This window comes from Xyrauchen texanus, chromosome 49, assembly GCF_025860055.1.
Source record: "Xyrauchen texanus isolate HMW12.3.18 chromosome 49, RBS_HiC_50CHRs, whole genome shotgun sequence".
NCBI classification, from domain to species: Eukaryota; Metazoa; Chordata; class Actinopteri; order Cypriniformes; family Catostomidae; genus Xyrauchen; species Xyrauchen texanus.
In genome coordinates this window covers 26198079-26224328 of record NC_068324.1, presented here as the reverse complement: position 1 = coordinate 26224328, position 26250 = coordinate 26198079, and the positions used below count along the sequence as shown (strand labels likewise).

The 26250-nt window shown below is 37.7% G+C and overlaps 1 protein-coding gene across 2 annotated transcripts in view; it reads right to left on the bottom strand.

The window, feature by feature from the left end:
- The window catches only part of nup160 (nucleoporin 160), a 105644-nt gene that overhangs the window by 67223 nt on the left and 12171 nt on the right, over positions 1-26250 (bottom strand). For both annotated transcript variants that reach the window (XM_052122432.1, XM_052122433.1), the window contains exons 3-12: positions 25790-26000; positions 25474-25699; positions 11176-11251; positions 10951-11065; positions 6489-6728; positions 6310-6407; positions 3823-3907; positions 2684-2752; positions 2505-2588; positions 2253-2423 (exon numbers count right to left, since the gene is read on the bottom strand). In XM_052122432.1, the coding sequence (XP_051978392.1) occupies positions 2253-2423; positions 2505-2588; positions 2684-2752; positions 3823-3907; positions 6310-6407; positions 6489-6728; positions 10951-11065; positions 11176-11251; positions 25474-25699; positions 25790-26000 (1375 nt within the window). The remainder of the gene's footprint in view (positions 1-2252; positions 2424-2504; positions 2589-2683; positions 2753-3822; positions 3908-6309; positions 6408-6488; positions 6729-10950; positions 11066-11175; positions 11252-25473; positions 25700-25789; positions 26001-26250) is intronic.

Genomic DNA, 26250 nt, shown 5'->3' with positions numbered 1-26250 from the left:
CACCATGGCAAAGACATGGAGAAACGCATATGATGCTGCTTTCAAGTTGAAGGCGATTGATCTGGCTGTTGAAAAGGAAATAGAGCTGCTGCACGGGAGCTTGGTCTTAATGAGTCAATGAGAAGACGTTGGAAACAGCAGCGTGATGAATTGACTCAGTGCAAAAGACAACTAAATCTGAGGCTATTCAACTCCGACACCGAAGGAGATGACTTCAGTGGTTTCAGTGCACAGGACGAGGAAGATAGTGACCAATGACTTTCTTGGTAGGCTACTGTTTACTGCAAATGTTTTATTACAAGCCGTGTGTGGCAGCGGGGGCGTGGTCAAGCGCCTGTCCGGGAGAGAAAAGCTGTAAGGGCGCTTACACATGCGCTAAATTATGTCCAACACCGGTGTCTAATTTCAAGTGCCCTGCTTCACGTGTCCTTCTTGGGAAAACTGTCACACGGGCACCAGTGTGACAGTTTTAAGCAGGGCACTTGACGTTCCAGGTAAGGCTTTTAATGGCCACAGCAATGTTTACAATCAATTTTATAAAGTTTCTCAATTCTTCTATGCGCCAACACTAGTCACTCTCTCAGCTCTGTGGCTGCTGCCTTTTTATGCCGCTCTCCCCATGCTTACTGAAATTAGACACCGGTGTTAGACATAATTTAGCTCAGGTGTAAGCGCCCTTACCGCTTTTCTCTCCGGACGGGCGCTTGACCACGCCCCCGCTGCCACACCGTGTTTCGTTAAAGCCTGAGTAAAGTTCATTTGTTTCAATGTACCGGTAGGCACCTGCAGCTTATAGACAGGTGCGGCTTATTTATGTTTAAAATAATATTTTATTTAAAAATCAGTGGGTGCGGCTTATATTCAGGTGCGCTCAATAGTCCGGAAATTACGGTATATACATACATACATACATACATACATACACACACACACACACACACACACACACACACACACATATATTAGGGCTGTCAATCCATTAAAAATGTTTATCTAATTACATGGTGTCCAGATTAACTAAATCGCGATTAATCGCATATAAAAATATTTGCTGAGAAAGGCCCTCATACAACAATAATTCAATACATAATGATTAAATAATTATACATAGTTATTTTAAGAATTATACATAGGCTTGTTTAAGGATCCGTTAATGAACAGCTGCGTCAGACATGCTTGTGTAGCGTCTTGGATGCGTTGCGTCAAACATAAAATTTGTAACTGCATCAAATTGGTCTGCATGGCTGTCGTCCCAGAAGGAAGCCTCTTCTAAAGATGATGCACAAGAAAGCCCACAAACAGTTTGATGAAGGCAAGCAGACTAAGGACATGGATTACTGGAACCATGTCCTGTGGTCTGATGAGACCAAGATAAACTTATTTGGTTCAGATGGTGTCAAGCGTGTGTGGCGGCAACCAGGTGAGGAGTAAAAAGACAAGTTTGTCTTGCCTACATTCAAGCATGGTGGTGGGAGTGTCATGGTCTGGGGCTGCATGAGTGCTGCAGGCACTGGGGAGCTACAGTTCACTGAGGGAACCATGAATGCCAACATGTACTGTGACATACTGAAGCAGAGCATGATCCCCTCCCTTCAGAGACTGGGCCACAGGGCAGTATTCCAGCATGATAACAACCCCAAACACACCTCCAAGATGACCACTGCCTTGCTAAAGAAGTTGAGGGTGAAGGTGATGGACTGGCCAAGCATGTCTCCAGACCTAACCCCTATTGAGCATCTGTGGGGCATCCTCAAACGGAAGGTGGAGGAGCACAAGGTCTCTAACATCCACCAGCTCCGTAATGTCACCATGGAGGAGTGGAAGAGGACTCCAGTGGCAACCTGTGAAGCTCTGATGAACTCCATGCCCAAGAGGGTTAAAGCAGTGCTGGAAAATAATGGTGGCCACACAAAATATTGACACTTTGGGCCCAATTTGGACATTTTCACTTTTGTGTAAATGTGTACTCCCATTTGTTGCCAAAGGTTTATACATTAATGCGGTGTTTTGAGTTATTTTGAGGGGACAGCAAATTTACACTGTTACAATGTAAAGTAGTGAGTGTACAGCTTGTATAACAAAGTGTAATTTCTTCAGTGTTGTCACATGAAAAGGTATAATCAAATATTTACAAAAATGTGAGGGGTGTACTCACTTTTGTGAGATACTGTATATATACACACACACACACACACATACCACATATCTCACACTAAACCAAAACAGCTGAAGGTGTTAAAAAGATGTGGTACCTTCTTAAGGATGCAGACCATGGCCGTGGCTGGACTCACATGCAGGGCAAGCGGGGTGGACAAAACCTCCTGATACTGCAGACAGCAGGCGTAGAACTTAGACCAGAACTCCACCTGCAACAGGCGGTAATCCTCCTGGGAGAACTCATATTCAGTCACGCTGCCTTGAAGCTGAATCACAAGATCAAAGATCACAATGATCACTAAAACACAGAGAGAACTCAACAACACAAGAGGAAACATGCAGCTCACCTCATTCTCCACTGTGACCGTAACCTCTTTCTTCAGCTCCTCCCACGACAAGTCCAAATAACGATCAGTGCCTCGTTTGTAGATCTGGACAAAAAGAATACTTTCTTGAGCAAATACTCTTGATAGTCTTCACAGAAACCTGAAAAGTACATTTAAATGATGGGAATCGAGCTTCTCACCTGTAAAGCTTTAACGATGGCAGAGGCCGTGAAACGTAGTGGCGAAAAAAGTACTTCAAGGTACGTTTCCTGTTCAAAAGACAAAAGAACCTGTTTACACCTGGTACTTAAATGTCTCTTGTGATCACACTGAGTAGAGGGTCTCCAATCTAATGACTACATGCATCACACATTGTTCATTTCATTGAAAAATGTGATGTTTTGAGTGGAATGTTTGTTGACATCGTGCGGTCAATTCATTTAAAGGTGCACTTTATCGACAATTTGAAAGTTTGCAACCCTGGCTTTAGTATAATGGTTGACAGATGTTGTTCGGAATGCACCAGCGTGGATTACAGTAGTGTTTACAAATGCAAAGTGGTCACATGTGTTTCTTATTACATACAAAAATTGATGGGAATCATACAAAATGTTATAATACAAGTATTACTCTTTAACAATTCTGGTTCTTTATCGATTAAATAAGGAATGCAATTATTATTGGATATACTGCTCTGTCCAAACGATTAGATTATGTAGTATTTCAACAGAACAGATTCCAGCAAATGGTTATTCATTCATTCATTCATTCAATTTGATAAAATACCACAAATTACAACAAAACTAATGGTGTATTTTTAACTACACATTGTCATTTCAACAACCCTCCAATAATAGCTGGTTCACTTGGAGTCATACAAAATGAATGACTTGCGGTTTGATATGTTTTTGCATTTAGTACTGTGATTCAAAAGACTCAACTCATTAAATAATTTGTTCATGAATCTGACTACACCGGTAACTTGTGTTATGAGCTGTAGATTCAAAAGAACCAACTCATAAATAATTTCTTCTGGCTCTAAAGAATCATTCATTTGGAAATTGGACTAAACTGGTCCATTTCTTTTTACAGAACCAGTTCCAAATAAGAAATGGTTCTTGGTTACCAATCCTTACAATCCATCAAATGAGGTTTGAGTGATAAGATTACAAAAGGTTTTGGACCTCGTTTACACCTGTTTATAGTGCTGTCTACTTGTTATCCGATCACCCAAGACAATTGTTAATGCACATGAAAATAGGATCAAGATTTAAGGTGATTTGAATGGCAGAGAATTTTCTACACTCTAATCGTTCACACTGGAACTGAATGTTCATACCCGTGGGTCCTGATCTTCACCGATGTGAACTTCCTCCTCTGGTGACGGCTGGACAAACACCTGGTTCCACATGCCTGCGGTGTTACTGTATTCACAACAATGAATTACAAAAACACACCTGAATGATGCTTACAGAAAAAAAAGTTAGCTTAACTAAATTTAGCTTAATACTAATGCTGTTAATTATGCAGGACACCTAACTCAGTACATTATGAAAATATACATTTTATAATTAGGTTTTTGTCACTTTGGTCACATTTTAAAAAATGCACACATCTGCGGGGGGCCTGGGTAGCTCAGCGAGTACTGACACTGACTATCACCCCTGGAGTCACGAGTTTGAATCCAGGGTAAGTTATTCCAGCCAGGTCTCCTAAGCAACCAAATTGGGCCGGTTACTACAGAGTGTAGGGTCACATGGGGTAATTTCCTTGTGGTCGCGATTAGTGCTTCTCGCTCTTAAGGGGCCATAAGGTAAGAGAGTAGCATGAGCCTCCACATGCTGTGAGTGTCTGGGTGTCATGCACAATGAGCCACATAAGATGCGTGGATTGACTGTCTCAGATGCAAGGGAAATGAGACTTGTCCTCCTCCACCCGGATTGATGTGAGTAACCGCGCCACCGAGGACTTAGTAAGTAGTGAGAATTGGGAATACTAATTTGTGAGAAAAGGGGATAAAATTCCTGTATTCCATCAAATAAAAAAAACTGGGAGACGTGCAAGAAATTCGTTCACAATATTTAAAAACAAAATTATATTTTGATATCCAATTACATTGTAAACTTCCCTGCACCCACGAGGGTGTATTTAATGTTTTTGCTTCATTGATTCTGCTTTAAAAATGTAATTACATTTATTAAACATGAAAACCTAAAACCAAAATAGTTTCCAACTTCAAATGGCACTTCAAAAGAAATGGCAAATAGTCTTATTTATTCACCTCGCATTTGCTGCCACGCAAGTATCCGTCTACGACAACAGGTGAAATATTATTAATACAAATGCTAAAGCAAATTATAAATGTAAACAAATTTGAAAAATAAATCAATCTTAGGTTCAAGGCTATCATTTTATGATTTGTGAACCTGTAGAACTGGGTTCACAACGCGTGTTAAGCTTGAATATTTCAGTGGAAATAAAGCGAACTTAACTCCGAGGACCTCCTGAGAATGTCTTGGGTCATCTGCAGCATTCTCATAGAGGACACTATTCTTGCAAACCGTTTTCAGATGACTGAAATAAAGAGTGAGAATTCTTTACATGTGGGTGTTCCACGAGCCACATTTGCGCTTCACGCCTCTGAACAAATACAATTAGACAAGAGCATCAACAGCTTTTCTATTGTCTGTTCTTAAAAATATAAGTGTTTCTTCAAGTGCGTGTCTTTGTGTCTAACAACATTTCATGTCATGTATAGTGCTGTCAAAAAGTATTTGCCCCTTCCTGTTATATCAATCGAAATATAGAATAAAACAAAGGCAACCTGAGTAAACACAAAATGCAGTTTTCATATATATATATACATACACACACACACACACACTTACATACTTTTTTTTTTTTTTTTTACAGGCCCAGCTGGATAACTTTTTTGCTTCAATAAAAATATTATCATTTAAAAAATGTATTATGCGTTTACTCAGATTGCCTTTGTTTTGTTACATCATGAAGAAATCAGGATGGGGGCAAATATTTTCTCACAACACGGTATCACTCAGAGACTTCTTGCAGGTCACCCACCAGTGTCACGAATAGATAAGCAAAATTACTTGCCATTGCGCAATCAATAGGTAATCCACGTTTGGCAGATCACATGTGCTCATTTCATATCCTGGGCTACTATTTAATATTTGGCGACTTCCCAGCTCCATGGTTTACACATTTCCAAATATTATCGAACATCGTCTGTGAACGTGAGTCAATATCAGCATCAGGATATTTGTCAGATTTCATCGAGATCCGATTACACCGTCCTATCAACCAGACCTGGTGCACATTAACGAAAGCTTCTTTACCTCATCTATACTATGTGTGATTAGAATGAAATATTTATAATTTTGTTGTTTTTGATTAACAAATAAGTGTAAAGAACAGAAAGGATATTAAAGGGAGACATTATTCAATGACAAATGGATTGTGTGGATCTTGTGTTTGGACACATTACACAGAACGGATCGAATTTCTTCACCACTACATGACACAATCACTGTTGAGTGTAATGTGTGCATTAGCCAGTAGCTAATAACAGACATTTTCATTTGTATAGTATAAAATCTGGTTGCATATGCAATTTACACGCATTGAAGAGGGTTGCCTCAGAGTAAAAGATCGATCTTATTAATTGAAATGCATGGAAAAGAGCATCACCATTTGTGTTCCATGGAAGATTTATTGTACTACAGGATTGTAACAACATAAGGAAGAGAATTTTCATCTATGGGTGAACTATTACTTTTACCCTTTGGAAGTAAACTGACATACTCACTGCTCAAAATTGATGTACTTCACCACAGTCTGGTTGTCATTATCAAGCCAAAGAGCCCATATATCAGATGCAGTCAAGACGAAATCCACCAGAGTTTCCTGTTTAAACACAAACACACCGTATGTACACCTCCGTCATTAATCAGATTAAGTATTGCACATTCAATGCATGGGATGTACCTGTGTAGAGAAGAGTGTGGATATGTGATCTAGGCTGTAGCGGTTGTTCTCATTGGCCACCAGCTGCAGAACACAGAACTGACTGCGTTTGGGAACAGCGAGATAGACAGCGAGATACAGACCGGTGGGGGAGGAGAAGAACAGCCGGATTTTATGAGCCTGAGCTGGAGAACCCTTCACCTCGGCACGACCCACAGGCATATACTCCAACATATCAGCCACCAACACACACATCTGATGCTAAGACACAATCAATAAACACATCAACAACATTAACAATTGCAGATGTGAATGTATTCAGAAACTAAACTGAGGAAAAAAATATATATTTTATACATATCTTGGTAAAAAATAAAAAATCATTTTATTTCAGCTGAACTGGTAAAATAAAGTAGCTGGGTTATACCATGTCAAATCAACAAAATTTCAGAAACTTCACTAGAATTGTTTACTTCCGGTAACTCTCCAAAGCATGTTCATGAGAGGACAGAGTACACGCACCCTCTTGCATGATGAAAGTGCGTTCTGGTGGTTGCTAAGGTGTTCCCTTGTGTTGCTTTTGCGATTGCATGGTTACTAGGGTGTTCTGGGTGGTTGCTGGGGCATGCTACACAGTTGCCCTGGTACTCTGTGTTTTAGCGCACTGCTACAGTATGTGATTGCCAGGTTGTTGCTATGTTGTCCTACGTACTTTTAGAACATTGCTATGCAGTTGCTTGGGCGGGTGGTTGCCAAGGAGTTGCTTTATGGCTCTGATGAAAACTATTCACAAACTTTAATGCTTTTAATTGATGCTTTATCTTTTCTAATTTTTATCTTCTCATAAACTTAGTAAATGAGTCTTATTTTCTGGCAAGTTTTATTCTTCATCAGTGGTATAAAAATGCATCTAAAAATGTAAGGTCAAAACCCACAAGTAAAACAGATTAGGAACAAAAAACATTTGCTTGATTCTTGCCATAATTCTTTAATTGATACACCCCCAACTCTGAAATCTGGGGCTCCAAGAAAATTCCACGGGTATTTATGACATTATGGTGGTATTAATTTGTGCTCATCTTGTAATACAATCACTGCGACATGGCACGAATGCACCATTAATTCATATTGTTTACTTTGCTATTTTGCACAAGACGAGTACCACATTTTTCGGAAATAAAGTCACACCTGAACATAAGTCGCACCTGGTCAAAATGATTGAGAGTAAAACAAAAAAAGACAAGTTGCTTCTCTGTATAAGTCACATAAGGGCACTAGGACCCAGAAGCAGCCGCCTCAATTCCCTTCAGCCACTCAGATGCCAGATGCTCTCTGTGAATATTACCTCAGGAAATATGCATTTCTGCACTTTGACTAAAAGATGTTTATTTGTATGCAGCATAGTTACAGAGTAAAACAGAATGGCTAATGTATTCCATTCATTCATCAACGTTAGCAATGGTCTATCTGTGGACATTTTTTATTTATTACCCTATGCTGTGCATTAATTATCACTGTTCACTGACTGAAGGTTTTTACTTAAATTAAATTATGTATATACAGTAAGTCACTTCGGACTATAAATCGCAGGACCTTGCAGATAATGAACAATAACATGACTTATATTCTGTAAAATACTGTAGTACATTTACTCGCTGACTGAGTTGGTCTGAGCAGTTCTTGAGTTAACTCCTAATATAGACTCCAGCATGCCACCGTAGCTCAACTAAGTTGCCATGGGTATAAGTAGCTGTGCTGTAATTGATGCAATATACTTGAACTTTTGATACTTAAAGTAACTGATAATAAATGTACCTATTACTTTTACTCAAGCATTTTTCTTATGAACTATTTTTACTTTAACTCCATTTACATGAAGGTTTATGGTTGACATTTTGAAACGCTATCTCCTGGAGCCAAACCGGCCTTAAAGTAGGGATGCTCTGATCGATCGCCGTGGGCTAACATTCACTTGCTTTTGACCCGATCGGTGGTCTCATGATTTGGCCAATTGCCCATGTCGCAAAAGACACATGGCTCCTTTAAGACTTCAACATCACCGTCATCACAGGTGTGTGGGGAACACTAGTCAAATGTTCTAAGATAACAAACAACTTGATACCACAGTCAATAATGATGCATTGTGAGTGGTATGGCGTATGTGACAAACATGTGTACAGTATATAGCGTTTCACACACGACACGGCAAAGGGAAAGAGGCCCTGCCTTTATTTTGTTCGAAGCAATGGCGGGCATACCCTTACTATAAACTAGGGCTGCACGATTTGGGGAAAATGTCATATTGCGATTATTGAGGCTAATATTGCGATATGCGATTGCAATATAATAAACAAATGGTATCATGAGTCAACTTGCTTGGTTATCAAGGAAAATGCACAAATAGATTACTGATAATGCTGAAATGTGTATTTCTCAACTCAAACATACAAACTAGCAACAACAGCAACTATAAATGCAGTGTTTTCAAATTTAAATATTTTTACAAAATTAAATAACATCTTTGCATTACTGCAAACTTGTTATTTTCTCTATATTACACCTAAATAAAATGGAACAATAAAGAACATACACATTTTCATGAAAATAAGATTGTCCAAACAAACAGGGACGTTTAATCAGGATGTAACATGTACTTTCTATAAACTCTTTTGAAAAGGGAAGCTTGATATAAAAGTGTGGTTCACTCAAACCACTAAAACTGTTGCTTGTGTTTTTTTTTTTAATGACCAACTGGTATTTCCAAATCCTCTTTCTAAAAAGTTCTACTTATCGCTGGTAAACTCTTGTCCAGTGTGTGGATCATTTTCTGAAATCCCACTTTGCTAACGGTGCATCATGTCTCTTTACATCTCTGTGAAGACTTGTCATATGACACTCGCAAACACATCTGTAATTGTGCTTAGTTTTGTTTACTGGGCTTTTTAATGTAGTTTTAGTTAATGAAAACTGTAAACATTTTAGCCATAAGAGTATTATTGATAAGCATTTGTCAATCTTGTCTAAATATATACATACACACACACACACATTATTGTTGTTGTCATTTTAGTGTTATTTTTCACATTAGATTGATCTTATCATGATGTTCTCATCAATGATGCTACACGTTGCAAGCTGCAGACAGCGGGGGTGAGATGAGCGTCTCCGTGTTAGTGCGCATCAGCCGGCAGAACTTTATAACTCTCCCGGTCTCGACTCCCGCTCAGATTGTGTCTGTTCCGCGACTGGTTGAAGCAGCTCTGAGAATGACAGTTCAGCGTTGGTCTGCTCGGCATCCATCTCCACGCTGAACACCAGAAACTGACAAGACATGACCACACGTGCCACTCCCTAAACTGAGACTGACTGGTCATCTTTTTATTAGCGGTGTAGAAAATGGGCAAACAGTTCTCAGAGAGAATGGGCTGTCACGTCCACGCATGCACTTATTTATTTAATAAAATCGCAGCATTTTGCCGTCATATAATCGCACAGGCTGACATCGCGATTGCGATAAGTTTATATTAGTGCTGCACGATAAAACATAAGAGAATAATGACAAATTTGCTGAAAATTTGTCAAACAATTTTCACAAGCAAATTAACTTTTGTGGCAAACATTGTGGCAAATTTTCCATTGTTGCCAAAGGTTTGCTGCAGGTTCACCTCTAGTGGTGAAGAGCTGCAAACTTCTGGCAAACATTTGCAGTGAATCACAAGCTCATTTGTAAATGAAAATAATAAGCACCAATTTTTGTATCAAATTTGTGTCAAGTTTGCAGCTAGTTTAGATTTTTTTTTTTTTTTTTAATAAGAGTCGGTCTCATAATGATAATGCTGGTTACAAGAGGAGTTAAAATCTAATTCAAATATCTTTTGCAAACTGTACTAACAGCAGCATCCGTTTAGTCCACAAATCTGCGCTCTTACTACTATGGTATCTTCTCAACTCTTTCTTCACACAACAGTGTGAATAATTCATTCTATATAGAATATCTATAATATGGTGCAACAAATACACAATATAAATACTAAAATAATGAAGAATGATAATTAAATAAAATGGTGACAATAAATAATATCTGTCACATTCAATTTATTCACACCAATTGGTTATCAGTTTGAATTCAGTTTGCCACCAAGCCTCGTTCTGTAAAAGGCTATCATAATATAAAGAACATTGTGAAAGCCTACATGATTTAAATGCTTATTTTTTTTGTTTTAAATGTTTAAATGTTCAATAAATGAATATTTTGGGGTTTGTTAATCGGATTATCAAGTAACCAACCAACAGTATTTTTGTCAGCAAAAACTAGGTAACATCCCATTACCAACAGGATCATTCAGTGAACAGTGAAGGGGAGCAGAAAGCTTATATACTGCCAGTTATGACAGTGCACCTGATAAAGGTTAAAAGATTGGCAAATAAGATGACAAGAAAACCAGTAATCTGCTGTAAAATTCCTGATCCTAATGATCCCTACCTTAAATGACCACATCCTGAGCTTATGGTCCTGACACAGAGCAAACACGAAGGTGTCGTCCTCTAACTGTCGGAACGCCAGACTGATGGCCAGCTCAGACGTGCACTGATCCCCCCTGAGAGAGAGAAACACTGCGTTAGGTCTGCGTTTCTGATAGTCATGTTAACCAGCAACAGCAATTTTGTTTGATTCAATCACTAACACAACAGAAATGCAGTGTTTGACCTGATAGCGGTGGGCATCCAGCCAGCCAATCGTTGCATCACTGAACTCTGTTTCAACTCCATGACAGAAACGGTCCCTGAATGATACAAGAAAAATATTTTTTAGTCTCCTGTGTTGGGGAAGATAATTTGAAACTGTAGCTTCTCAAGCACACCTTACTCATGATTTCAAATATGAAACTACAGTTAAGCTGCTATTTTACTACTCTACAAGCTACTAAAAAAGTAGCTAATTGCAACTAAGCCATTTAATGGGACAATATCTTTAAAACACACAAAAAGAAAAAATGCAACAGGGAATGCAGGGATAAAAGTTCATTAGTGATTTTTTTTTTTAACCTGCTTATTTTATTAGCCATTCCAATATAACATACAGTATGGGAATAGGAAGTACGTGTATTGGGCCAATACTGGGGTTGTAAATACTTATACTTGGTATCGGCATCATTTAATGTTTTTGCGAATGATTGCCAAAATGACGTGGTTAAACTTGCCGCATCCAATACAAGTTTGAATCAGCAATTTGGGTGTTCAAACCATTTAACTTAGTGTATCAGTTTCATTTTATTCATATTTACTCAATGTGACCTTATGGAAAACATCAATGTCCATGTTATTTTCAGGTTTTCCGTAACAGTGGGAACCATGGATAGCATCACTACTTTCAGTTAGATATTCCCCAGCACTGGTCTGTATCCATTGTTAATTGGCTTGGGATCAGTGCCTTTTTCACACATCAAATATCAGATTTTTTTTATGATTATCGATAGTCATGTGCTAATGGACGCATCTGCCCGTTTCTAAAATTTGAAAATTATTTTCTTAGAAGGTGCACACCGCCACCAACAGACACAGAGTTACGACTCCGGACAATGCTGCTCAACATTCTACAGTAGGGTTGCAACGGTATAGGCCTGGGCGAAAAATCGATTCAATGAATTAATTCGAATTTTTTGTTGCGGGCGATTTAAAAAATAAGTAAATCGAGTTTTTGTGTAATGGCGCATTTTTGGCTCCCCGGAGCATCCGTAGCGTTAGTTTCACATAGCAGTATGGCAAGCGACAACAACAACATCATAGCACACACGAAACGGCAACAGCATACAGCAAGCGACAACATGGCTACCGGTGAGAGTGGGAAGTTTGTTCCCAAGAAACTTCATCCCAGAAATGGGGGTTACATTTGTCTTGCTTTTGATTAAATAAAAGCTAAATTTGCTTTAAGTTGTCTGCCGTTTGTCGTATTGATTTCCTTAATAAGTAGATGGGAAAATCGGGAAAAAAAGCGTAAATCGAATTAAAAAAAAAATAAAATCGGAGATTTTATTTTTAGGCCATATCGCCCAGCCCTACAACGGTATGAGATTTTCACTGTATTACACAAATATTATTATCAGTGAAAACAGAAGGGTTATTTTATCTATCTATTTTTGAGCAGACACTTTATTATAATTGAAACTTGAAACCATTTATTTTATTGAAGTATGTGTAAATAAATAGAAAAAATAAGAAAGCTAACAGAATTATAATAAACAGATTTATAAACATAATAAGAAAAATAGCATGTAACTATAACATATTATATAACTAAAGCAAGTTATCATAGCATGTTAACGAACTACTAAATGAAAAATAACATCAGCTGTGTGAGCTTTTAAAGTAATGTCCTATGATTATTAATAATTAACATATACTGTAGACTGCTCCTGTCTGTACCTTTAACTCAGTGCTTCTCAACTGGTTTTGTTTCAGGACAGATTTTATATTGGACATCAAGTGTCGACCTGTCAGATTAAACATAACCTGTATTTAATGTATCCTGGGTCGCATTTCCTTTTATGTTGCATAGTTTTGTTCATGGTTTTCCAGTACAAGGACATGCATCAAGTGACATTATTTTTGTTGATGTCAAAATGTACAGGAAGTTTCACTCCCCCCTTTAAAAATTGAAGATCATATTTACTTATATGAGCTAGGGTTGGGCGATGTCCCCTAAATTGGCAGTTGACGATGTTGACAGTAAAACATCACGATGGACGATGATATCGTCGGTGGGGTTGGGCGGGGGCCATAAAATTTCATATAATTTTCAAAAATTATATGAAAAATTATAATTTCGTTATTTTACTAACCAACTAATGACTCGTCGGCGCTTTATCAGTAGGTTGCACGACACGAAGCATTTTTTTTTTTTTTTAGCTTTCATTTAAGAGTTGTGCACTTTTTATTTTAATATATCTCTTTACATAAATACTATTTTCCACTTAAAAACTATAATTTCGTTATTTTACTCACTGATGAGCAAAAGGTCAAGGCAGAAATGACCATGTACCTGCAGGAAATGGCCATTGATGGGAAGAGGACCCGCTGACTTGGTGGAAAACGAACGACAAAAGGTTTCCGTTCATGGCAAGATTAGCACGGAAATATCTGTGCATATACACTACCAGTACTCCATCAGAGCGGGTCTTCAGCACAGCGGGTAGTGTAGTTACTCCAATCCGCAGCTTATTAAAACCAGATAAAGTGAATACGTTGGTATTTCTGGCCAGAAATGTTTTATGTTATGTTTTATTTGTTGTTCTTCTATGTTTTAATAAATGTGTGTTATTCATATTCACCTTGTTTCTTCATTTGATTTGACATTATGGATTTATGGCCAAGGAAATGTTTCTTTAAAAGTATTAACCAGACAAAAGTTATTTGACGTTCGCTGGTCTGGGTTTATCTTAAACTGCCGCTTCAGTGTATACAAGAGCTATGTGACAATGAGCAAGATTTTCTGAGACACTACAACTACTAATAATTAATTAATAAAGTCTATTTTCTTGTAGCCTACAACATAAAATATTTTAATCTAAATGTACAGTGTAAGACATGTAAAAAAAAGACAAGAAGCTAACAATGTCAAGATCAGTATTTGTGCAGCCTGCCTGACACGGTATTTTCACAGACTAACACGTCACGTCTCTGGCATATACTACAGTATTTAAAATAGCATATATGCATTAGTTATATTCTCAATTTAACCCTTGTGCATCAATTAAAAAAAGTTACACATAGGTTCATTATGGACAAAAATGTCCATGTCCAAAAACTGTCATAAAAATATTATAGATTTATATTTTTTTCCACTTTCACTGACATAATTTTTTTAACCAGCATCAGCTCTAATCATAATGACCAAACATTCATTCATTTTTAGAATTTTAACCCTTTAAACGCTGGTTTGTTTACATAATGCCACTGTTGTTTTTTTTAGGAAAAAATGAAAAATAGTAATTATTTTCAATTTAATAGATGCTAAGCAGAATTTTTTTTCTTTGATTATTAGAGCCTCGGATATGTCAATGATTAACAACAACATTCATTTTGATGCTTTCATATTTTTTATGCAGTATCAGATTTAAAAAAAAAAAGCTACCACTCAGGTCCATAAATGGACAAAAATGGCCATGTCAAAAAAGTGTCACAAAAATATTATAGAATAATATTTTTTTCTACTTTCACTGACTTATATTTTAACCAGCATCAGTTCTAATCATAATGACCAAACATTCATTTATTTTCAGAATTTTAACACTTTAAACACCGGTTTGTTTACATAATGCCACTGTTGTTTTTTATAAAAAATATAATAATTATAATTATTTTCAATTTAATAAATGCTAAACAGAATTTTTTTAATTTTTATTATTAGAGCCTCAGACACATACAAACCACACTCTGAAATCCATACCAACACACTCACACAATTATATATTCATAATGTATCTAATTTGCTCTATAATATGCATAAGCCAAAAACAGCAGAAAACAACAGCAAAAGCGTATGATATGCCAAACCTGAAAAAATGGCACGATCTGGTAAAAAATATTTAAAATGTAAATTTTGAAGCCTTGCCAACATAATGAAAGCATGTTAAACAAGATTGCATAATTTTATAGTTAAATGGCACTGGGATTAAAAATCGCAGTTTTAATGGGTTTCAATGTGCCATTTTTGTCCAAAACGACGCTAAGAGGGAGTATTTTGTGTAACTAGTGCAAAAAATATATTTTTAAAGAAAATAGGGTGAAATATTAAAATTCCAATAAAAATTCACACCTGTGGAAAATTTTATGCAGTTAGCATTAACACAGACAAAGTTATCAAAAAAACAAAACTGAAAGCCAAAAATGTCCACAAGGATGCACAAGGGTTAATTTACAGAGCAATCCCTGCAAAGTTTTAAGGTTAACTATAGAAGAGACTAGGATTAGTGAGTCACACTAGCAAGACTCGCAAAAGGGGGCGTGGCATCACGATGGTGGCTCTACATCGTGATGTTGGTCAGCCATCACGATGGACGATGATATCGTCCATCGGCACAACCCTAATATGAGCCCATTATTATCCTGTTCGTTACCTAATATTAAATATTTATACACAAATTACACAGAAGGAAAAGCTCCTCATTACCATGGTTAGTCAGTGTGCTAGTCTTAAATAATAATAATAATAATAAATTAATGTATTTATGACAAATAAATACGAGCTGAAACACATCTTAAAACTTTAACTACAACTGTCACTATTGATATAAAATGATGTCTAATAGATTCTACCTTTAGATCATTTCATATGAAACTATAAGATTTTGTCAAAATATAACAGTAACTTTTACTCATGTAAAATACTGAAACAAATTTGTAAAGGTGATGGTGTGTAATTTTGTATTTTTTTTGGCTCATAGCACAGTGTTGCTCTTTTCCTCCTCAGTGCTGTTTGGAATGTCAGGGCTGCTACTGTTGAGAGCTTCGAATTGACAATCTCGTAACACTGTAAACTAGAAAAGTCTGGCTAGAATTGAAATTGGTCACATATCGAGGGAAGCCCAGTTGTTGAACGCACGCAACAGAGAGAAGAGCAGATCATTAGCGCGAGCTCGTTACACTCGCGAAAGTGCAGATGAGAAGTCTTTAGCTGTTTACGAGATTATCATTAAATCTGCCTCGGCAGGTAAATACATTGATCACTTGAGCGGCCGCCGAAATATCTTCAATGGGAGAAGTTACCATGGCTTTGTTATTTCCCTGCTGCCCAGTCCGAATAGACCAGTTGAGAAACACTGCTTTAACTCACTCACACACACACACACACACACACACACACACACACACACACACACACACACACACACACACACACACACACACACACACACACACACACACACACACGTCAGACCCCCTCGCCTCTCTCTGATATCTGCTGCATGTGTGGCGCAAGTTGATGAGTCTGACAGACAGTCGAGAAAGAAAGGAGATGCGCACGCGCATGTGAGAATCTCCGTCCGGTTGCATTTTTTCTCAATACCGTAGATAAGCAAATGTACATGGTATGATAACCGTCAATTTTCAAACCGTGGTATACCGCTGCAACCCTATTCTACAGTGCCACGGACCACAACTCGGATAGTTTGATTAAATTTGCCACAAATCATTATCAAATGGCATAGATAATTTATTAGCCATCACTGGATGATATATTCAGGGCTTTTCCTGCATTTAAAATTTGATGACAAATCGGCGAATAAGTGCTAAATTTGCTTCTCGTGGTACGCAAATGTGCACGGGGAGACTGGTATGACTTGTATGTTGTGCGATCCACCAAGAAAGACTACCTAACCTCTGAGGAGCAATTCATGGTCTTAACTATGGTAAACACAAATGCAAGAAGGCTACAATGTAGAATATAAATTAAGAAGACAGTGTGATATTGTAATATATTTCCTGTTCTAATTCTAATGATATTAGGAAACAAACTGGCCTGGTTTGGAATTCTAAATTATTAAGAGTCTGATAAAAGAAAAACAATATCTGAAATGAAGTAGGAAACAAACATATTATAGAAGCACAGTCCCATAGTCGACCAATAAATCGCAGAATCAATATTCTGACAGATGTTGTTTCTTGAGGGTGCCGAGAATGGCCTGCTTGAATGTAAAGTGACTGAGACCTGTAAACGAATAAACACTGTTCGTTTTGTTGTTACGTGCCATCGTGTTCCTACAATAATAGTCAACACAGTTTCATTTAAACGGTCCACATATCAGAGGACAGACGAGTTTGAGCTCATAATGTTAGTCATAGTGATCGTCGGTTTCATTCTCCCTCTCTCTCTTCAACAGTTCCCTGTAAATTTTAAGTTAAATATCAATAAAACTTATATTATATACAGTCTGCAAATTTGCACATCTCGTTTAAAAAATATTTAATTCACGAACCACATGAACATCCATGTGTGTTTTCTTCCAGTCAGGTGTTTATCTAATATCTACCAGCCAGAATCAAAAACTTCAGGATCAGGATCAAAAGTTCCTCTGATTCACAAATCATGACGGTCACTCTGTGACAATCTAAGCAAGCGTTCCATGCCGTTCAAACGGTCACGTGATTGCTGCTCATGCTTGATCCGCACAAGCGCGTGAGTGCAACTTCAAAGTAAAGTGCTTCACATCTGCTGGAAGTAAATGTCTTATTCACGGTGCACAGTATGCACAAACACTTTCTGTATTTTCTTTTTTGAAAATGCGATTGCTAACCTGAACATGCCATCCATGGACTACTGCAAGTACTGTTATTTCCTTCTAATATATTAACAATTTCTTCATGTACAAATTAATTACTAAAATTTGATGACTAAACTGCTATCATTTAAAATATAATATAATTTTTTTTCATTCTTTTTTAAAAAGTTAGTTTTGTGTGAACACTGACCCATAACACTTAGTTTAATAATTTAAAAAATGTTTAGCAATTTTATGGTTTATGTTATTTACTATATTAAATTGTGTGAAATATCGCCCTATCGGCCACCCTGTTCTCTGGATATCGGTATCGGCCATTAAAAATACATATCGTTCTACCACTAGTTTCTAGATGAGCAAAGATAAATAATATTAATTACAAACATGACGTGCAACAATTTATCTTAAAAATGATTTGCAATAGGGCTGGATGATTAATCAAAAAGTAATTGAAACCGAAATTCAGAACCTCTAACCGACGTAATTTTCCCATGACGGTTATTTAATCCCGTACTACTTTCCCCTTAAAAACATACTACCGTGTGTGTAGTCAATTGACTCCACCATTGAAGAAACATGGAGGCAAATTCAAACACTAAGTCAACTAAGCAACAGGAGCAGCTTGTACCAAACAAAAACGCAGTGTCCTTCGTTTGGACACATTTTGGCTTCAGTAAAGAAGGCGCCGAACAAAATGAAGTCAAATGTAAACACCGCAGAAAAAAAAACGTTTCAACGACCAAAGGTAATACCACCAATCTGTTTCAACACTTGGAGCACAATCACGTTACCGAATATGAACAGTGCATGGCTCTAAAAAAGAGAGAGAGAGACTGACAAGCGCCCAGTAACAAGTGCCTCAACAAAGCAGGTGTCAATAACACAAGCATTTACAAATGCTACACAATATGAAAAGGATTCAAGAAGATGGAAAGAAATAACTGACGCTTTTTGTTACTACATCACAAAGGATATGGCTCCCATAGCTACAGTGGCGCGCAGTGGGTTTAAACACCTCGTTAAAACTCTCAACAGAAGATACACTGTGCCATTGAGACCATATTTTTCCCCAAACTGTGCTGCACAACATGTACAAAATATGTTGCAAAAAGGTAGCTGTTGAACTGAAGTCTGTTCAGCACTTTGCAGCCACATCTGATCTCTGGTTAAGCTGACGTAAGAGCACGTCAGCTTAACAGACACAATGCTATAATATTCAATAATCTAATTGGGCATATCTGGGTGGTGAATTCCTTGTGTTTTGTTGTGTGTGTCATAAATTATATATAATGTCTATATGTTTTTATAAGACTTGTGTTTTTTTTATTATTTTATTTTCTGTGATGTTGTTGTTAAGCATTTTGTTACACGTGTTTAACCCTCTGGGGTTTGAGGGTATTTTGAGCCCTGGAGAAGTTTTGACATGCCTTGACGTTTGTGCTTTTTTCAGTTGTTTAACACATTAATGGCTAAAGTCTGATAACACTGTATTCAGCACAAACTGGGTTACAATAATTTGTGAGCAACATGTGAACATGTTTGTATTTTTGAGAAAATAACGTTTATGCTTGGTTTTTGAAAAAATTTAAATTGTAAGTAATTGAAATAAGGTCATATAACACAATCATCATTTGTCCACAAGACTTTTGAGAACTGGATCTTGTAGCCGAGAGTTTTTGCTACATAATGATGTGAAAATCATCCTGATCACTCATTCATACAAAACAATATAGTAATTGAACTTTTATATTACACTTTTAGTTTTGAATGGTAATATGCGAGGAGGCGTGAACGATCATGAATATTTATGTCATTCACACCTGAGGCTACAAAGACCCCTCCCCTGGGCCTATCAATGAGGAATGTGACAGAAAGAGAATGAATGCGAGGAGACTTGATGATCAAAATCAAGTTTTAAGTTAAAAGTAGTAATCTGACTATACATTTTCTTTACATAAAGACTTTACTGAATTTTAGACCTACACTACTTTTAAAAGAAGTCTCTTCTGCTCACCAAGACTGCATTTATTTGATCCAAAATACAGTAAAAACATTGTGTGAACTCAATTTACAATATAAAAGATATTTTTACAATATAAAATAGTTTTCTATTTAAATATATTGTAAATTGCAATTTGTGATCAAAGCTGAATTTTCAGGACTTCCGGTATGGCGTCGAGGCGAGTGGCAGTGTAGAACGCGAGCTCCCAGACAAGTCGGTTATACTCCCCTGCTTAATTTAACTTTACGCTGTGTAATTGATGAACAAATATGGAGGGGGAGAAACAACGAAAAGCTAGAAGCAAATCAACCCAAAGACCTGAGAAAAACGAGAGACGAACAAAGGAGAATTGTGATGATGACAACGCTGGCGAGAACGAGGCCGCGGATACAATGCAAGTTTGCATCAGCGCTATATATTCGGAAATTAAGGCATTCCGATCTGATGTGAACACCGAATTAAACAACTTTCAAGAGACTCTCTCCAGAGACTGGAAAACAGACAACAGAGTACAGACATCAACCTTAAATTGAACGAAATTCCCAAAGATTTGAAAGACACGGTGAATAGAGTGGAGGAGGCCGAGCACAGGGTGGCGGCTTTGGAAGAGTGGAACGCGGAGGCTAGAGAGGTGCTAAGCCAAACCCTCGACATCCAACAAAAAATGCAAAACAAAACTGACGGACCTAGAAGCAAGATCACGACGAAACAATATACGCTTGTACGGGATACTGGAAGAAGCCGGAGATGACAACATAAAGGAGGTTGTTGAAAATTTCATCAAGACAGAATTGTCCCTCTTCAATATTGAACTTGGGATACAGCGTTGTCACAGAGCGCACGGCCCTAAACCACCGCCAAATGCAAATCCCCGATCGGTTGTTTTGTATTTTCTTGAATATAGGATTAAAGAGCTGGTCCTTCGTTCGGCATGGAAAAAGAGGGAAGTTTACCTGAAAGGGAGACGAGTGTACTTCGACCAGGATTACCCAACTGAACTCAAAAGAAGAGGAAGGCATACACTCCTATCAGGAAATTACTCAAAGAGAAGGGTCTCCGTTTCCAGACACCACCCCCCGCTAAACTTCGGGTATTTTTTGAAGATGGCCCAATTGTTTATAACAGCACAACGGAAGATGGTCCTAGTGTTTATAACAGCACTTTTTTTCTAAAAAAGAAAGGATTGACCACGGCCAACATCAGAGAAGACGACACTGCCGCATCAACTTCAATGGAGAGGCTGAGTAAAATCTCTTGGGAAACAGTGGGCGCGAAACCACGACACAACCGAGATGACCATCGAGAGAGGGCACGGAAAAGACTCCAGGATTTCCGCCGGGACACAGGAAAAACTGTTTGACTCTCACTCAGGGTAAATTATCAGTAAAACCGTGACATCCGAAATCAACTTGATTTTGGCGTTTTATTATTAGTTGAGTTTATGCTATAGCTTGAAAGACCTGTAAAAATGAATCAACGTCTATGTCTGGGAACTGAGGAAAAGACGTACTCCGATTCAGAATATCAGTTTGCACGGGGAAGGCCCTTCGTTTATCGAAGTTTTTCCTTTCCAAATAGAAGTTTCTTTAAAAGGAACTTTGATTATGGAAGTTGTTGTTTCCTTTGTACACTTCTTAATTTTTTAAAAAAATTTCTGCGTTATTTGTGTTACAATGTTAAGGTCACTTGGGATTTTTAATATGATAGTACATCAGAAGATAAATGTCACAACAAGAATATTTTTCATCTTATAACTAAGATGAAAAGAGAGAACCAACATATTTTTTGGCAGGAAACTCATCTAGTACAAGCTGAACATGAAAAACTGAAAAAGTTAGGATTTAGAAACACTTTTTACTCAACGTACACTAAAGGACATGCAAGAGGTGTTGCAACACTGATATCGAATAAGGTGACTTTCCAGGTCTCCAGCCAAATAGCTGATAAAGAAGGACGTTATATTCTGGTGAAAGGGATCCTTGATTCAAAGGAAATAACATTATTTAATGTTTACAGACCACCAGGAAAAGATAAATTGCTAATTATGAGAATATTTGAGCTAATAACCTCAGAAATATCTGGCACACTAATATGTGGAGGGGACTGGAATGTGCAGCTGCATCCTACCCTAGACTCTTCAAATCCAGCAAAAAAGATAAATTCTGAATCTCTTTGTTAAAAAAATGCTCAAGGAAGCTGGCATGACTGACATATGGAGGGAACTCCACCCAAGTGGGAGGCAGTTTGCATTTTTCTCCCACCCTCATGTAGTCTATTCAAGGGTTGATTATTTTTTCATGCTCCAATCGCACAGGCATAGAATTATAGGTTGTGATATAGGAATTAGAGATGTTTCAGATCATGCAGGAGTTTGAGACTCCATTTAGATGTTCAATCCAAGAACACCGTCTTGAGTTTGAACACTATACATTTAAGAGGCTAGAGTATATTAAAAGAGAAATGAAAGAGTACATAGAATTTAATAATGAGGAAATGTCATCAAGTGTTCTATGGGACGCTGCTAAGGCAGTGTTAAGAGGAAAGCTGTTAAAGTGGTCCTCAAGGAAAAAAAAGAAAAACAGAAGATATTGTCTGATTTATCAAACTCACTAAAAACACTGGAACAAAAACATATTGAATTAAATAAACCTCAAATTTTAGAAGAAATAAAAGAAAACAACAAATAAACAAGATACTTGATAAACAAGAAGAGATCAAACTTAAATTATGTCAAACAGCAGTACTATGAAAATGGACCCAGAGCTAAAAAACTGTTAGCATGGAAACTCCGTAAACAGCAAACTGAAAGGTCAGTTTTCAAAATTAGAAATCCAGAAACCAATGAAACGTGCTATAAAACAGAAGATATATTAAGTTTGTTTGAAATCTACTATAAAAAATTATATTCACAACCAGAAGCAGCGGACCCTTCCATTATTGAACATTTTTTGGAATCTCTAGACTTACCATCAGTAGGACTTACACAATACAAATTACGGGAGTTTTTTTGGGAGAAATAACAAAACTGAAGACTCCTGGGAAAAACGGGAGTGTTGACAGGTATGCAAGCCGTTCCCGAAGCAGTGCTCCGTTTTACAACTGATATTTGGACATCTAACATAAGTTGAGCGTATTGGACACTCCAGTTTTTCTGATCTTTGGAATGGTTTTGTTAGACGAGTAATAAAGAGAAAAAAGGTCCATTTATAAAAATTGTGGGAAATGACATCTGTTATATAAAGCAACTCATTTGCAGTTAATTGTTATTTATACCTCTTTCCAGTCACACAGCACTTTATTTTGAGTTGTTTAAGTGAGAGAAGATCCTGTAACTTAGTGCAGTTTGGGGGAAATTGTAATGTTTAATCATTTATTTTATTATGAAAATAAAATTTAGCATTGAAGAAAGGTAGATTTTGTTTGTATATGTGGTCAATAATAGTTCTTAGAAAGAGAACCGGCCAAGAAAATTGCAATCTGTGCATCTCAAATTTTTTTGCGTGCGTTTATTTCAGAAAATGGCATGAAAGATCAACGTGTGGCACGGGCAATGAGGGTGTGCAAAAACATAGTCAGTGCATTTTCCTATAGTTGGAAAAAAAAAGAAGGCATTTGTGAAGGTGCAAGAAGAGCTGAAGCTGACACAACACAAGCTGAAAACGGCATGTGTCACCAGATGTGGATCAACGCAAATGATGACTGCAAGGGTCCTTGAGCAAAAGAAAGCCAATCACACTGGTCCTCGCCGATGATAAAAAAAAAAAAAATCAAGGCATCTTGTTCCATGTTAGGCTGACCTGGATGTCTTGGAGGCTGTCAACAAAGCTCTCTCCCCATTGATGGAGTTCACAGATGCCCTGTCAGGAGAAGAGTATGCGACCATTTCATTCGTGAAGCCTATCCTACACATCCTCAATTCACGAGGGCTGGCTGAGAAGCATGATGACACGGAGCTGACCAATAACTGGTAATCAGAAGGTCACTGGTTCGAACCCCACAGCCACCAACATTGTGTCTTTGAGCAAGGCACTTAACTCCAGGTTGCACCGGGGGGATTGTCCGTCTGCCAAATGCATAAATGTAAATGTCCCCACCATTCAGGAGAAAGTGAAAACAGAGATGGAGTCAGCAGCTGCAGTCCGCAGGGAAAGTCCCACAGAGAGTACAGAGCCCTCTACAACTTCATCAGAAGCAAAGAAGTCATTAGGAAGCTTTTTCAAAGGAAGTGAGGCAACTCCTTCAACTGTACGCACATTGTCACTTCAGCAAACACAAGAAGCAGAGCTGAGCAGCTACTTGGTGTCCCCCTTGCTGGATAGTGAGGAACATCCACTGGAATGGTGGAGAAAGCATCATGTACACTTTCCCACTATAAGCAAGGTGGCAAAAAAAGTATCTCCGCATACCAGCCACTAGCTCCCCATCAGAGCGGGTTTTCAGTTCAGGAGGAAACATTGTTACATGCCTCAGATCCTGCCTGAAACGGTAAACATGCTAGTGTTTCTTAGTAAGAACCTAGAGTGCATATAGAGTGACAGGACAAGATCACTGCGAGGAAGATCACATGCAACAGTGATCAGATTCACACCTATAACGATGACACAGGATTCACAGCCTGCTGATCCATTAGAGGTGCCCTGTCCAAGCCCTGCTCTTAATCAGCAGGTTTTTTTTTTTGCACATGGCATTGTTTAAAATATTTATTTACAAGAGATACAAGTTCTTTTCTACTTTTGACATGGCAATATTTAAAATAATGTAAAGTTATTTATTTTCTACCTTTTTAGGAAACTTGCTGTTCATATTAAAACCTTTTTTTCATAAGACGTTTTCATTTCAAGCAATGTGTGCTTTGATTTCAATTGTTTGAAATATTCAATAAATAACCATAAATAGTTTGTTTCCTTCAATTATTTGAAAATCTCAAAAGATAAGAAATGCACTCTTTCATTAGAAAAAAAATATCCGACCTTTAATAGTTGAACATATTTACAGTACAAACCTTGTCAGTAAACTATGAGGGCAAAATCGTAATCGAGGTAAAATGATCAATTAATCGAAATTTTGATTTTAGGTCATATCGTCCCGCCCTAATTTGCAATTATGAAAAAAAAATGCATTGTGACGAACGTGAATGTCGGCCACCACCGAAGACCATTTTTGACCCAGGGAAAACTCTGATATTGTCTTTCATTTAGCCAACACAATGTATTTTCATTTACAAGAATGTATTTTTGTGGTTTGATAACATGTATGATACCTTTCCAATGCTGTATAGAGATACTGCATAACAAATGTGGCCATTTTTAATCATTCAATTTGCAGTTACACTATTTTCATACTGTAACCTGCAAACTTATTCTTGAAGTACAAAACCTTTTTGTATGTTTTGTGTGTAAGATGACTAGATCCACAACTGCCACCTGCTGGATACTGTTTGTGTGATACATGTGCCTTGTCCTATCTGTGACTGGCTTCTATATGTAAATGTTATATCATCCCCTTGTGGTCTACCAACGCTATTACGCCAGACTACATTAAACGGAAGGCCAACTTACAGTGAATTGGAAAGCACAGAAATTAGGCTTCTAATTGAAATACTAAATTTAATATATTGATGCCACAAAAACATTTTGAGACAATATGCCAAAGGTATTGAGACAATGACAATAATCAACATTTTATGACATTCCTTGCCTACTAGTTTAGTGTAAAGGCCACATACCTTCTTGATCATGAGGTGGTAAGGTGACAATCATAATGCCTCCTGAAGGCGAAGCGAGAGCATACAGGGCCTCCCCCTGATGACTGATCCATGCGGCAGACGTGTATGGACCTGCTGACTGTGCACCTTGAGCGAACGGAAGTACAAAACTGTGAGCCGGTCCCTTTAAATTCAGCTTCCCGATGTCTGTAAATATGGACTGCATCTGTAGTTCAGTGACCAGATCCTGTAGAAAGACAACTGTCAGGTCATCATGCACATGTCATAGGTACATGTGATATGAATAACATTTTCAGTGAATGATGGCACAGCTTACACTGCGGTACATGCGAGTGGGGTGTGGCAGCACCAGTCGATGGACTGACTGGTTTGTGACGACCAGTATTATGACATTGTTAAGAGTCTCCTGGATATGAACTCCTCCGGGCAGCAGAAGGCATTGTGGGATACGCAGACGGACAGCATTATTCAGCAGGTTAGTGTCCAGCGACTGCTCTACAAACTGAGCAGTATCACCTGAAGTGGACCTGCGGAAACGAATGAACTGTTAAAACTACTTTCACAAGAGTACTTAGAAGTGAGAGATTTTTTAATGGCTGATGCCGATATGCAGAGAGCAGGGTGGCCGATAGGCTGATCCAATGCGGATATATCACACAATTTAATATAGTAAATAAACAAAATTGTAAAAAATAAAAAAATAAACAAATAGTACTGTGTTTACTCAATTTCACAAAACTTTGTAAAAAGTACCTAAAAAAATCATATTGTATTTTA